The sequence below is a fragment of the Nyctibius grandis genome, chromosome 4 (assembly GCF_013368605.1).
Source record: "Nyctibius grandis isolate bNycGra1 chromosome 4, bNycGra1.pri, whole genome shotgun sequence".
NCBI classification, from domain to species: domain Eukaryota; kingdom Metazoa; phylum Chordata; class Aves; order Nyctibiiformes; family Nyctibiidae; genus Nyctibius; species Nyctibius grandis.
The window spans coordinates 1,408,630-1,422,225 of record NC_090661.1 but is presented as its reverse complement, the minus strand read 5'-3'; the positions used below and the strand labels follow the sequence as shown (position 1 = coordinate 1,422,225).

The 13,596-nt window shown below is 55.0% G+C and overlaps 2 protein-coding genes across 5 annotated transcripts in view; both read left to right on the top strand.

The window, feature by feature from the left end:
* DAGLA (diacylglycerol lipase alpha) overlaps positions 1-13,596 on the top strand; it is a 106,511-nt gene that overhangs the window by 74,209 nt on the left and 18,706 nt on the right. For 3 of the 4 annotated variants that reach the window (XR_011047925.1, XR_011047923.1, XR_011047926.1), the window contains one exon: positions 1,799-1,909. The gene's annotated coding sequence lies outside the window, so the exon portion shown is untranslated. Of the gene's footprint in view, positions 1-462; positions 680-1,798; positions 1,910-13,596 lie in introns of those variants that run through there. The other variant, XR_011047924.1, reaches the window with a different exon arrangement.
* Positions 9,267-13,596, top strand: part of MYRF (myelin regulatory factor) — a 54,805-nt gene continuing 50,475 nt past the window's right edge. The window contains exon 1 of the mRNA XM_068399526.1: positions 9,267-9,312. Within this exon, the coding sequence (XP_068255627.1) occupies positions 9,267-9,312 (46 nt within the window). The remainder of the gene's footprint in view (positions 9,313-13,596) is intronic.

Here is a 13,596-nt window from a genome sequence, read left to right as displayed (position 1 = left end):
GCCCAGCTGTGTGCTCTGGTGTCCTGCTGGGACAGCCACCAGTCTGGCCCGTCCTCCCTTATGGCTCTGAGCGAGCAGAGACAGCAAGACCAGAGGAACTGGTGGAAACCATTTCCTTTCTCACCTTTTTTGTGCTTTTTAGTGCCAGCTGTGGTGGTGGGGCCCAGCTGGATGGCCTCCAGGGGACAGGAGCTGTCTGCTGGTGGGGGGCTCCGCGCAGCAGTGGCATCCAGTAACTCCTTTGCCTCCTGCTTCTCTGACAGCGGCCACTGATGCCTCTGTGGAACAGCCCTTCTGCCTCTTTCTGTCACCTATGTCCCATCACGTGCTGGGGCAGCTCAGAGTAGGGGAGCTACGAATTAACTCTTTGACCCCAGTTGCCTCTCTCTAGCTAAAGCCTTTTGGTTTGTGGGAGAAATGGTCCTTTTGGGAGCTCTGAGCTGCTCTCACTGCCTCTTGCAGGGCTTGGAGCACTTGTGGATGCAATCAGGGGGGAGACAGCACAGGATCCTGGTGTCCCTGTGCTCAACTGAGATGTCACCACCCGTCCTGGGAGTGCTGCCCTCTGAATCCCTGCTCCGAGCTGCCCCAGCATGATGCCTACAAGGAAACTAAAGCACTCCTCATGTGCCATTCTCATGTGACTTTTTGTACCTATGTATGAAAGATCCAAACTAATATTGCTGTAAAGAAAGATACAGATTAATATAGCATATTCTATAAAGATATATGTATATAAAAGTTTCTGTACATTGTATGGCACTGTGTATAAAATGGATGTAGAAGCATGACTGGTGTATGTGGCTGTCCCCAAGGCTGACCTGGAGAGTGGTGGTCGTGATTTGCCTGAGGTGATGTCCTAAAGGATTGTGCATGAGTTTGAAAGTGGGAAGAAGCTGCTCTGTGCTCTCCCGTTGCAGAGGGAGGGGGAATGTGGTGTTGAGGCATCACTACAGCTCTCTGGAAGGCTCCGGGGAGCAATTTAGCTGCCACTGAGGCTGTTCGTCACCTCGCTAGCTCTGTTCTGGATCTCAGCCTTTGATGGAGTGGGAGAAACGCTTTGGGGAACGTCTCTGTCGCTTGAGATGAGCTTGACACTTGCACGCCCTGCCTTTCCCTGCAGCACTCGCTGGCTCCAGCGTGGCCCCACGCAGCCAAAGGTGGAAACTGCAGGAGACTCAGCTCTAGCAATCTCTCCTCTTCAGTGGAGAAGAGAGTTAAGGAAGAAACTTGATGCTTCAAGTACTTGAATTCAACATGCCATACAAGAAGGATGATATTAGCACAAAGGCGGTTGGTTACGAGGGACTTCAAGAAAGATGTTGAGGTGTTGGAGCGAGTCCAGAGGAGGGCGACCAAGCTGGGGAAGGGTCTGGAGGGTCTGACCTCCGAGGAACGGCTGAGGGAGCTGGGGGTGTTTAGCCTGGAGAAGAGGAGGCTCAGAGGTGACCTTATTGCAGTCTACAACTACCTGAAGGGAGGTTGTAGCGGGGTGGGAGTCAGCCTCTTCTCCCAGGCAGCTAGTGATAGGACAAGAGGACACAGCCTCAAGCTTGGCCAGGGGAGGTTCAGGTTGGACATTAGGAAGCATTTCTTCTCAGCAAGGGTCATTAGCCATTGGAAGGGGCTGCCCAGGGAGGTGGTGGAGTCCCCATCTCTGGAGGGGTTTAAGAAAAGCCTGGCCATGGCACTTAGTGCCCTGGTCTAGTTGCCATGGTGGTGTCAGGGCAATGGTTGGACTCGATGAGCCCAGAGGGCTCTTCCAACCTCATTGATTCTGTGACTCTTTCTTTGGAAGGGGATGAGAAAGCGGCAGGGAGAGAAGAGGAGGACGGAGTGCAAGCAAGAGCAGGGTAGAAGTTTACCCCATGGAAAAAGAGCGAGGTGCTGGGATCCTTCTGCAGAGGAGGTGAGTTCAGATGGGTGAGCAAGAGTTTCCCAGGAGTCCGACAGTGCCCTGCAGAGCAAGGGGTACGTCTTTGTGCAGGATCTCAGAGCCTGGGGCTGTTTACGTGTGAGTAATGGCTCTAGTAATTCATAGTCTGGGAAGGGGAAGGAGGTAAGTGTGGCTTATGGGGTCAGAGGGGAGCGAGTGGAACAGCTTCAGGAGAGGAATGGGAGCTTGCTGACCAGCCATGAGAAACACAGGCAGGAAAAGGAATGCCTGGAAGAAAATAATCCTATTAATGGCTGCGTGGAATAGTTTTTATGGTTGCTCCTGAAGAGACTAAGTACTATCAGGGAATTAAGAGCTCAGAGGTGGCTGAACTACTGAGTTCCTATAAAAAGTGCTGGTATGTGTAAGTGCCTGCCTGATGCTTTGGGTTTGTTTTGTGGGGTTTTTTTTTCCCCTACCCATAACTCTATCAGTCTCATAAAAGGATATTGCCTCTTCTGTAAACACTTCCTCTCGTGGGCAAAGAAAAACATAAAACTCTGGGTACTACCCTTGTATAAACATAAAATAATCCACGCTTAGGAGTGACTGGTTTAATACAGTTACTAAGGAGAAAAATCTATGAGTGTGTACACAGCAGGCGCTGGGGATGGTGCTTTAAAACCTGGTTTACTATTAAAAGCCTGAGCTATTGAGTGGAGCTAGGGACGTAGCTGCTCTTTCCAAGAAGACTGTTTGGTATGTTGGTGGCTGTAGGAGAAATTTCCAGCTTATTGAGAAAAGTGGTTTTCAACCCATTGGCCGTAAAGAGTCCAGAACTACACCAGAAAACAACTTCTCAAGTAATTTGTTAAGCCAGACTGATGCCTTCCCAAGCAAGCAAAGAAAATGAGTGAAAACTAATGGAAATAAGTAGTTAAAGCTGTGATCTAATTGTTAATTGCTTGTAAATGGAAACCAGCATTACACAAACTAGGTTCTCCCAGGCAACTAGTGACAGGACAGGTGGACACAGCCTCAAGCTTCACCAGGGGAGGTTCAGGTTGGACATGAGGAAGCATTTCTTCTCAGCAAGGGTCATTAGGCATTGGAAGGGGCTGTCCAGGGAGGTGGTGGAGTCACCATCTCTGGAGGGGTTTAAGAAAAGGCTGGCCATGGCACTTAGTGCCCTGGTCTAGTTGCCATGGTGGTGTCAGGGCAATGGTTGGACTCGATGATCCCAGAGGGCTCTTCCAACCTCATTGATTCTGGGATCAGTTTTTCCAAGGATGCTCAGTTGTACTTCAGTTAGAAAAGCAATAATAGATGTGAGGGGCTGGTCTCTGGAGGGGTCTCACTGCTGGAAGGCCTCAGGTGGGTGGCACAAGCTCTGTGGGGTGCAGTAGGAGCTCCTTTTCAACCTGCCCTAAAAGTTTTGGACCAATCTTTGTTTGTGCAAAGGCTCCTCCCCTGCCCTAGTTGTTCTGCGTCCCAGCAGTGCTGGTTTGAGCCCCCCGTGCTTCTGACTCTGCTGGTCTCCCATGATGGAGAGGTCTCCCAGAACGGGTGTCCCTTGCTGATGACACTCCTTTATTATTTTTTTTTTTTTAAATCAATGGTGGTGTTCTCTCCATCTTGGGAACAAACTTCTTGCAGTTAATGAATAACCAGCGAGAGATTTATCAGCGCAGTCCTCTTGCCAAGAGGAGATAACAGCATGAGCCCACAGCGGTCTGCTTCCGCCTCCAGCCGTGTGGGAGCTACCTTGGGTGTGTGCAGGGTGTTGGAGAAGGGCAAGATCCCATCTTCTGCTGTCTTACCCTGACTGTGGGCTGTCACCGAAGGAGGCTTGCAGTCAAAGATGCTCAAAGGCTGGAGCCCCTCTGCTCTGGAGACAGGCTGAGAGAGCTGGGGCTGTTCAGCCTGGAGAAGAGAAGGCTCCAGGGAGACCTTCTAGCACCTTCCAGTGCCTGAAGGGGCTACAGGAAAGCTGGAGAGGGGCTTTTGACTAGGGCATGGAGTGACAGGACAAGGGGGAACGGTTTTAAACTGAAAGAGGGGAGATTGAGATGAGATATTGGGAAGAAATTCTTTGCTGTGAGGGTGGTGAGACCCTGGCCCAGGTTGCCCAGAGAAGCTGTGGCTGCCCCCTCCCTGGCAGTGTTCAAGGCCAGGCTGGATGGGGCTTGGAGCAACCTGGTCTGGTGGAAGGTGTCCCTGCCTGTGGCAGGGGGTTGGAACTAGATGAGCTTTAAGGTCCCTCCCAACCCAAACCAGTCTGTGATTCTATGATTCTATGTCACTTGCAGTCGAAGCAGGCCACCACCGAGAAAAGCTCTGTGAGGACAGACCTCCTTGGGCTGACCAAGCTCTGGTGGCCTGCCCCAGCTGTCGTATTGGCCCTTGTGGTCATGTTTGTTGGTTCACACCTGGAAGACCAAGGTGCTCATGTGTGGGATGTGCTCTTGTATGAGCTGATTGGTGCTGCTGATAGAGCACTGATCTCTGGGGGCTTCTCTGAGGGCATCTTCCTCAGCTTTGATACTCCATCATGCCCACAAAGGCCTCTGTGCCCATTGCCTTGCCAGTTTAGCGCTGTATAGAATAGCAGTTGGGTTTTGCAAAACAGGAAAGGAGGTTCTTTCTGTGGTGCTCTAGGATGGAGGGAATCCTGGGCTCTTCAGAGAGCTAAATTCATTCTTCCTGCTCAGACAACTGAAGAAATACTGCACTTGGATTGCTGCAGTGGTCTAGCTTTAAGATCCATAATTGCTCTGTTTTGTTTGGTGGAAGTCAGCTGGAGCTGCTGGGAATGCTGAAGGCGTTTTGGAAGAGCTCTGGGATTGAATTGAAGGCCACCTTTGGAAAGCAGAGCCCTGAGCTCTGCCAGCTCTCCCTACACAAGCCATGCTCACCTACCTCCTTGCAGAGAGGACAGGAGTGTCACTGCCTGATGGGCCTTCCCGCTCCTGAGGAGGAGAGTCCTCTCCATACCTCAGCCCAGCTGCATCATGACTATGTCTGTCCATGAGTAGCGATGGCTTCTTGTTGCTCCTGCTGCTGGACAGGAGAGGGGCCCTCACTTTCTGGTGGCCTTGGTTGGTGTAGAAGAGGTTCTGGGAGGTGGAGAGGTGGCCATGGGAGAGTAGAGTTGTGCAAGCTCAGCGTTGCATGAGAGGCAGCTTGGTTGCCAGCTTGCTGGCACCCGCCGTTGACTGCATTCCCCTGGCGTTACTCATTGAAGCCGTAGTCTTCACTTGAAGGTTGTTGATCTCTCTGTGATCACGCTGAATTCACTGGCTGGCTCAACGAAGCATTGTCACACCAGACAAGAGCAACAGAGGGGTCAAGGAGAGACGTTTCTCTGTCCTCCTGTGCAGCCAGAAAACCATGGGAAACACCAGTCCTGGGCAGTCCCTGAGGCGGAGCTGGCTCGAGCCCTGAGCAGAGATTGATTTTTACTGCAAATTCAGCAACGTTTCTAGTAACTCAAGTGGTCTTTAGATCAGAATCAAAGCTGAGACAGCCTTAATAGACTAAACAAACAGATATATGCACACTCTGAGTGTGTAACGTGTAAACCTTTAGTATGAGATACCAGGTGTTCAGCATCTCCCACAGCCACGCAGCAGCTTGTCTGGCATCTGATGGCGTGGTCACAGCCAGCAGTTCAGGTAGAATTTAGATTGGAGATCAGGAAAAATTTCTTCACATAAAGGGACGTCAAGCACTGGAACAGGCTGCACAGGGAAGAGGTGGAGTCCCCATCCCTGGAGGGATTTAAAAGCCGTGTAGGTGTGGTACTGAGGGACATGGGTTAGTGGTGGGCTTGGCAGTGCTGGGTTAACGGTTGGACTCGATGATCTGAAAGGTCCTTCCCAACCAAAACGATTCTGTGATTCTATGACCTTACATCCCTTGACCCAGCCGCCCTGCTCAGCTGAACCCCACGTGAGCCAGGTCGATGGTTCTGCTGCCTGAAGGGCATGTGCCTGTGGCCTTGTACGTGGATGGAGGTGTCTGTGCAATAAGGTCTTGGTGACCTTAGTGCAGTCTACAACTACCTGAAGGGAGGTTGTAGCGCAGTGGGAGTCGGCCTCTTCTCCCAGGCAACCAGCGATAGGACAAGAGGACACAGCCTCAAGCTTGGCCAGGGGAGGGTCAGGTTGGACATTAGGAAGCATTTCTTCTCAGCAAGGGTCATTAGCCATTGGAAGGGGCTGCCCAGGGAGGTGGTGGAGTCCCCATCTGTGGAGGGGTTTAAGAAAAGCCTGGCCATGGCACTTAGTGCCCTGGTCTAGTTGCCGTGGTGGTGTGAGGGCAATGGTTGGACTCAATGAGCCCAGAGGGCTCTTCCAACCTCACTGATTCTGTGCTCAGTGCGGAGGATAAAAAGAGACTAAAAACCCTTCCAGCGGTGCCTGAGAAGCCCGACGGGGGGTCGGGTTGTGGGGAGGGACGGGCTGAGGGGAACTGCTGGATATTTTTTTTTTGTTTTAAGCTGGACTTTGAAATTTAGCGCTGGAGGGAGCAACAGCCGCACCTTCCATGAGTAATATCCCTCCACCTACTTCTTGGCTCCGGCTCCGGACCAGCCTCATGGGCTGGGGAGAGCGTGACCGGGGGAAGCAAGGAAGGGAGCGTGTGTGTGAGGGGGAGAGCCACAGGGAACAGGGGGGACACATTTCTTCTCAGCAAGGGTCATTAGATGTTGGAACAGGCTGCCCAGGGAGGTGGTGGGGTCACCATCTCTGGAGGGGTTTAAGAAAAGCCTGGCCATGGCACTTAGTGCCCTGGTCTAGTTGCCATGGTGGTGTCAGGGCAATGGTTGGACTCGATGAGCCCAGAGGGCTCTTCCAACCTGGTTGATTCTGTGACTTGGAGTATTTATCAGGGTTTGCTGGGGGTGGCAGCAGCTCTCCCAGGGTTTGCATCGTTAGTGGGTTGCTCTCCAAGGGTTTTTTCTGTCTCGTTAGTGGGCTGCGTGGCTCTCTGGGGCTGGGAGGGCTGGCTGGTCCGCGCCGTGTCACGGGAAGGGCTGCTGAGGAAAGGAGAGAGATGTCACAGTTGTGTTTTAAATGAGCTGCTGCGCAGGAGTTCACACCTCAGGGGGGGGAAATCCCAGGCAAAGACCAACGCATCGCTCCAGAGGGTCACAAATCCGAGGCAGATCGGTCTCAGGGTCATTTGCCTTGCAAATAATTTGATCATCTTTGGACCCAGCTTTAGGGTCCAGCGCCATAACAGGCTGGGACTCGTTCCTCTGCCAGCTTGGCCTGTTTACAGGTTCTCTCGCTGGCTTTGACAGTCCCCAGTGAAGTGACCCGGAATAGCCTTGGCCTTCCCTTGTTGTTTTATTGTGCTTCAAGCTCCAGCTCCCTCCTGCCACTCCTCTGATTTATTAGCTGTCCCCGAGAGGCGCGTTGGTGATGCCCCGATGGCACAAGAGGAAGACTTAGGGGTGGGCAGTGTCACAGCGAACTGGCAGGGAGCACAGGGGAGGTTCTGCAAGCGTGACCTGGGGCCCCCAACAGAAGGACATGGAGCTGTTGGAGCGAGTCCAGAGGAGGCCATGGAGATGATCCGAGGGCTGGAGCCCCTCTGCTCTGGAGACAGGCTGAGAGAGCTGGGGCTGTTCAGCCTGGAGAAGAGAAGGCTCCAGGGAGACCTTCTAGCACCTTCCAGTGCCTGAAGGGGCTACAGGAAAGCTGGAGGGGGGCTTTTTACAAGGGCAAGTAGTGACAGGACGAGGGGGAATGGTTTTAAACTGAAAGAGGGGAGATTGAGATGAGATATTAGGAAGAAATTCTTTGCTGTGAGGGTGGTGACACACTGGCCCAGGTTGCCCAGAGAAGCTGTGGATGAACACCTCCAGGGAGGGGGTAAGGCCAGGTTGGATGGGGCTTGGAGTAACCTGGTCTGGTGGAAGGTGTCCCTGCCTGTGGCAGGGGGTTGGAACTGGATGGTCTTCAAGGTCCCTCCCAACCCAAACCAGTCTGTGATTCTATGACCTGGCTGGGAGCGATCAGAGGCTCAAAGGGGGAGGCTGTCCTGGACGTGCTGGATGCTCCGGTCCTGTACATGCCCATGAACGTCTTCTGCTGGGGTCTCAAGCGCAACCTGGGTGTTCAGAGCTCCATTCCTGACATCTTCATGCAGGAAGCTCTTGCTGACCAGAGATATTGTGCTGCTGGGAGTGAGAGTCGGGGCTTGAATCCTCAGCAGGAGTGTTTAGGTCTGGGGTCTAACCTAACACAGACTGGGCCTAAACATTTGTGCTTTCTTCCCACGCAGCTTGTGCCTGAAGCTGGGGGAGGTGAACAAGGGGCGTGGGGTACCAGAGAATAACAATTGTCTTAATGGAAAGAGAGAGGGGGAGAGAGAGAGAAGAAAAAAGGGCTGTTGAGCTCTTTCTCTCCATCCCTGAAATAATAGACCTATTACTATCCCCAAACCTCAGCCCCCCCCTCCCCTCCCCAGAGAAGAATTGGTCACTGCACAGCTGTGGGAGCGAGAAAAATATATTTATATATCTAAGAGAATCTGCCCTTCTGACTTGGTTTGTGGGGACGGACAAAACCTCATTGTGCGCTTTATCTGCCCCGCAGAGAATGGCCCCACAGTGTGGGGCTGGCAGGGGCTCGGCGTTTGGTTAACTGTGGTCACATCACTGTAACTTCATTTAGATACTGTACTGTTATTTATGATTTTTTTTTGGGTTGAGGCATTATTATTGATTGTGGGCACATCTGGGGAAGAAAAAACAACTGTCCCGTCCCCTTCCCCCAGTGCTGGAAGGAGGAATTTTTAGGGGTGATTTAGGGTTGGATTGAGAGTGGGGTTGTGCTGGGGGTGTTAAAAAATAACCATCATCTGGGGTGGGGGAATGTGGGGTGTGGGGAGGGCAGGGGTGGAGGGGTCGGGTGTTGGGGGGGGTCCCAGGTCAGGGTGGAGGTGCGGGGTGTCGGGGGGAGTCCCAGGTGGAGGTGTGGGGTGTCGGGGGGGGGGGGTCCTGGGCTGGGGTGGAGATGCGGGGTGTCGGGGGGAGCCCCGGGTCCCGGGTCAGGGCTGGAGGTGTTGGGGGGGGTCCCGGGCCGGGCTCTCGCTGCCGGCGGGAGGAGGAGGAGGCGGAGCGGAGGGCGGAGCAGGCCGCGGCAGGCCAGGAGCGGGGCGGGCGGAGGGCGGAGCAGGCCGCGGCAGGCCGGGCGCGGGACGGAGCGCGGCGGAGGCCGATGGGCAGCGGGCGGCCGCTCTGGGCGCCGGTGGCGGCTCCGGGAGCCCGGCGCTGGGGGGCGGCGGCGGCGGCGCGGGGCGCTGAGGGGGCGGCCCGGGGGATGCCCCCCGCCCGCGGCGGGCGCGGACATTAGCCCGGCCGGTGCATGGCACAGCCATGGAGGTGGTGGACGAGACGGAGGCTCTGCAGCGGTTCTTTGAAGGTAAGGGGGGGTCCCCCAAGGGCAGGGCCCAGAGTGGCACGGTCCCCGTGGGCACAATCCGGGTGCCCGTGGGCAGCCGCCGGTGCTCCACGGGCACGTCGGGGGGTCCCGAGCTGGAGGTGGCGGCACGCCGAGGGTTGGGGAGACATGGAGTCACAGACTGGTTTGGGTTGGGAGGGAACTTAAAGACCATCCAGCTCCAACCCCCTGCCATGGGCAGGGACACCTTCCACCAGACCAGGTTGCTCCAAGCCCCATCCAGCCTAGCCTTGCCCCCTCCCTGGAGGTGTTCATCCACATCTTCCCTGGGCAACCTGGGCCAGGGTCTCACCACCCTCACAGGGAGGAATCCCCTCCGGAGCCACACTGCCATCACCCCAGCCAGGACACCGGGGTGGCCCTCACCAGCCCTCGGGCAGGTGCAGGCTCCTGGCAGTAGCTCTGGCATATGGATCGCAGACGTGGCCACAGGGCCAAGCTCCTGGCCACCCTCTGTGCTGGCCTCGGGACCGGCAGCCTCTCTGCCCGTCCCCCGAGCCGTGGCCGCTGGGCACAGTGGGTTGGCAGCAGGCTCGCCACTGTGTGCTTCGCTGGGGAACTCGCTCCTCTTTGCTCTAGAAGATGGCTGGTCCTACAGCAGCGGTGTCCCTACACCAGCCAGAGCCTGGACCCTTTTGGGTACCACGTGTCTGGGGATCAATCTCCTTCCAACTGAGAGAGTTGGGGCTGTTCAGCCTGGAGAAGAGAAGGCTCTGGGGAGACCTTCTAGCACCTTCCAGTACCTGAAGGGGCTACAGGAAAGTTGGAGAGGGGCTTTTTACAAGGGCATGGAGTGACAGGATGAGGGGGAATGGTTTTAAACTGAAAGAGGGGAGATTGAGATGAGATATTGGGAAGAAATTCTTTGCTGTGAGGGTGGTGAGACCCTGGCCCAGGTTGCCCAGAGCTGTGGCTGCCCCCTCCCTGGCAGTGTTCAAGGCCAGGTTGGATGGGGCTTGGAGCAACGTGGTCTGGTGGAAGGTGTCCCTGCCCGTGGCAGGGGGTTGGAACTGGATGGTCTTTAAGGTCCCTCCCAACCCAAACCAGTCTGTGATTCTATGATTCTATTCCCATCTGTGCTAACCAAAGGCAGCTTTTACTGAAACCAACGGTGGAAAAGTGGTTGTAAAGAGAATTTGACCTCTCTCTCAAGCAGGGGTGAAATGTTGTTGCTCGTGGCATCGAGGAGTTGGGAGGGCTGAACTGTGCGGCTGGGGAGGCCTTGGGACCCTGACGCCTTTTGTTGTTCCTCCCTCGGCTCGGTGTTTCTCCTCCCTGGTCTGGCTTTGTCGGGACACTTCACTCTTCCTTGTTGACTCTTGTTGCTTCTCTTTCTCACTCGTTGTCTTTGTTTCTCTCTGGTGCTGCGCCCCGTGCCCCTTGCTCTCCGTCGGGCCCTTTGCCAGGCGGAGGTTTGGGCCGAGGGGGAACAACGAGCCCGTCCTCACGAGGCTCCGTTGCGTCAACGGGTCCTGCTGCCAGTGGCAGAGCTGGGGGCTGCTGGGGTGGACCCTGGTCCGTGGAGAGCAGGATGGGGGCACGGGTCGGTTCTGGAGCTTGGATTCCCCCCCGGAGCCCTCGTGCTGTGCTTTGCCCGCGGTGGGCTCGGGCAGCGTGGTGCCTGCTCTGCTGAGCTGCTCGCTTGGCATCGCCTGGGGCGGTTGGGGTGGGGGGACAGTGTCCCTTCTGGAGCGGGAGGACGGTGTCCCTTCTGGGGTGGTTGGGGTGGGAAGACTGTGTCCCTTCTGGGGTGGTTGGAGTGGGGGGACAGTGTCCCTTCTGGGGTGGTTGGGGTGGGGGGACGGTGTCCTTTCTGGGGCAGTTGGGGTGGGAGGACGGTGTCCTTTCTGGGGCAGTTGGGGTGGGAGGACAGTGTCCCTTCTGGGGTGGGAGGACAGTGTCCCTTCTGGGGCGGTTGGGGTAGGAGGACAAGTGTCCCTTCTGAGGTGGTTGGGGTAGGAGGACGGCGTCCCTTCTGCCTCCTTGGCTGGTGGAAAGGCTTAACGTGGGGAGGAAAGCGAAGATGCTCTCAGGAGTGAACGGAGGCTCAAGCTGCTTACTTGTCCCTTTCCTCTCTCCTGGCATCCATGCGATGCCCCAGTAACGCATCTCCTCTTCTTCAAAGGAAGAAGCAGCATCCCCTGTTTGTTCCAGCCGTGGTTCTGGATTCCCGGGAGCGACAGGATTAGCGTGGGCTCTTATCATGTGCTCCCAGCCTGTGTTCTCCTCAGCCTTCAGGGGGGCTCGTTTTGTTTTCGGGGTTTCACTTGGACCAATCTCCTAAATCCTGCCCACCCGCCTCCTGTCCTTGGGGCACTGAGCACCTCCCGGGCATCCTGCACAGCCCTGGCTCAGCACCCCGACGGGATTTACAGGCGTCAGACTTCAGCTGGCTGGCTCTTTGTTTGTGGAAGTGGAATCTCTCTCCCCCAGAGCATCTTTATATAGGGTGGAAGGTTTCTTTGTCTTGTTGTGTCTTTCTGGGTGCTGTGGGTGATCCTGCTTGAGCAGGACGAGGTGACCTCAAGAGGCCCCTGCCAACTTCAACCGTTCTGGGATTCTTCCTCCCTTTTTCCTCCTTTATCTTTTTCTTTTTGTCTCTTTCTCCTTCTTTCTGTCTTCCTCTCTCTTTCCCTCTTTTGAATTAAAACCACCTTGTCCCTGTGAAAACTGAGAGGAACTGGGGCTGAAGGATATTTCTCAGCCTCTGCTACTTGCTGTCTCAAACACCTTCCTTTTTAGAACTTCTCTGAGCTCAATTTTTTTGTAGAGCCCAACACAGCCGTTCATTCCCTTTGGGCAGCCGGATCCCTTTGGCGTGGTGTTAAAGCATCTGTTACAACGCAGCGTTTGAGGGTCAGGGGGGGAAGAGGAGAAGGTTTTACCACAAAGGTCAGTGCCTTAAATTGCTGGCTTTGCAGCACGGGGTCGGATTTGCCCTGGAATTTCGCTGTCCTGAAGAATTAATGAAGTTTCTGGATATGTAGTATAGTGGTGAACAATAGATCTGCTAGAGTTCATTAATTACAGGAATAAATTCATCAGTAGAAGTGATTCCTCGCTGCCCCGTCACTTCTTTAAGAGGTGTCCGCTGATTCCCTTCCTGGGGGGGACACATGTTCAAACCATATCGTTCTCTTACAGTGAAATATTTTTTTCTTCTCAAGTAGAGATTTTACGCTGAAGGGATTTCTTCTTGCGTGCTGAAAACCCTGCTGTAATTTGGGAATTCCCTTTCCCCTGCCTGACTCTGGTGTGCACGGGATCTGAGCCTGCCGTGAGCAATCCCACTATGTTTAAGAGTAATCCCTCAGCGCTCGGTATTTCAGAGCGTCGGACGAGGATTAGCTGCTCTGTCCCTGCAGACTCTTGGGGGCTGTGCTGGCTGAGGGGTGTGAGAGAGTTGGTGTCTGTGCCGAGTCCAAATCCCGGCGTTTGCCTGGCTCAAGCGAGGGCTCCCAAGATCTCAGGTCCAATTGCCCACCTCCAATTGAGACAGACCTTTATTTTCACAAAGAGGGCTCCCAGGATATCCTTATTTCCCCAGAGGGGGGTTGTCTGCTCTTTGAGAGGGAGATCTGAGACACATGAGGATGGAGAAGCAGAAGAATGATGGGAAAAGTCTCGGGCTTTGCTCTGGGGTGTGGGAAGGGGGGAGGGAAAAGCGTCTGCGCTCTCTGAGAGATGGATCGGGCAGAACTTCACACCCCCCCGAGATGTGAAGGTGCTGTGAGAGCGGGTCTGGCTGGGAGAATGGCCTCCGAGCGTGGGTCTGTCCTGTGTCACAGAATCACAGAATCAATGAGGTTGGAAGAGCCCTCTGGGATCATCGAGTCCAACCATTGCCCTGACACCACCATGGCAACTAGACCAGGGCACTAAGTGCCATGGCCAGGCTTTTCTTAAACCCCTCCAGAGATGGTGACTCCACCACCTCCCTGGGCAGCCCCTTCCAATGGCTAATGACCCTTGCTGAGAAGAAATGCTTCCTGATGTCCAACCTGACCCTCCCCTGGCCAAGCTTGAGGCTGTGTCCTCTTGTTCTATCGCTGGTTGCCTGGGAGAAGAGGCCGACTCCCACTGCGCTCCAACCTCCCTTCAGGTAGTTGTAGACTGCACTAAGGTCACCTCTGAGCCTCCTCTTCTCCAGTCTAAACACCCCCAGCTCCCTCAGCCGTTCCTCGGAGGTCAGACCCTCCAGACCCTTCCCCAGCTTGGTCGCCCTCCCCTGCACTCGCTCCAACA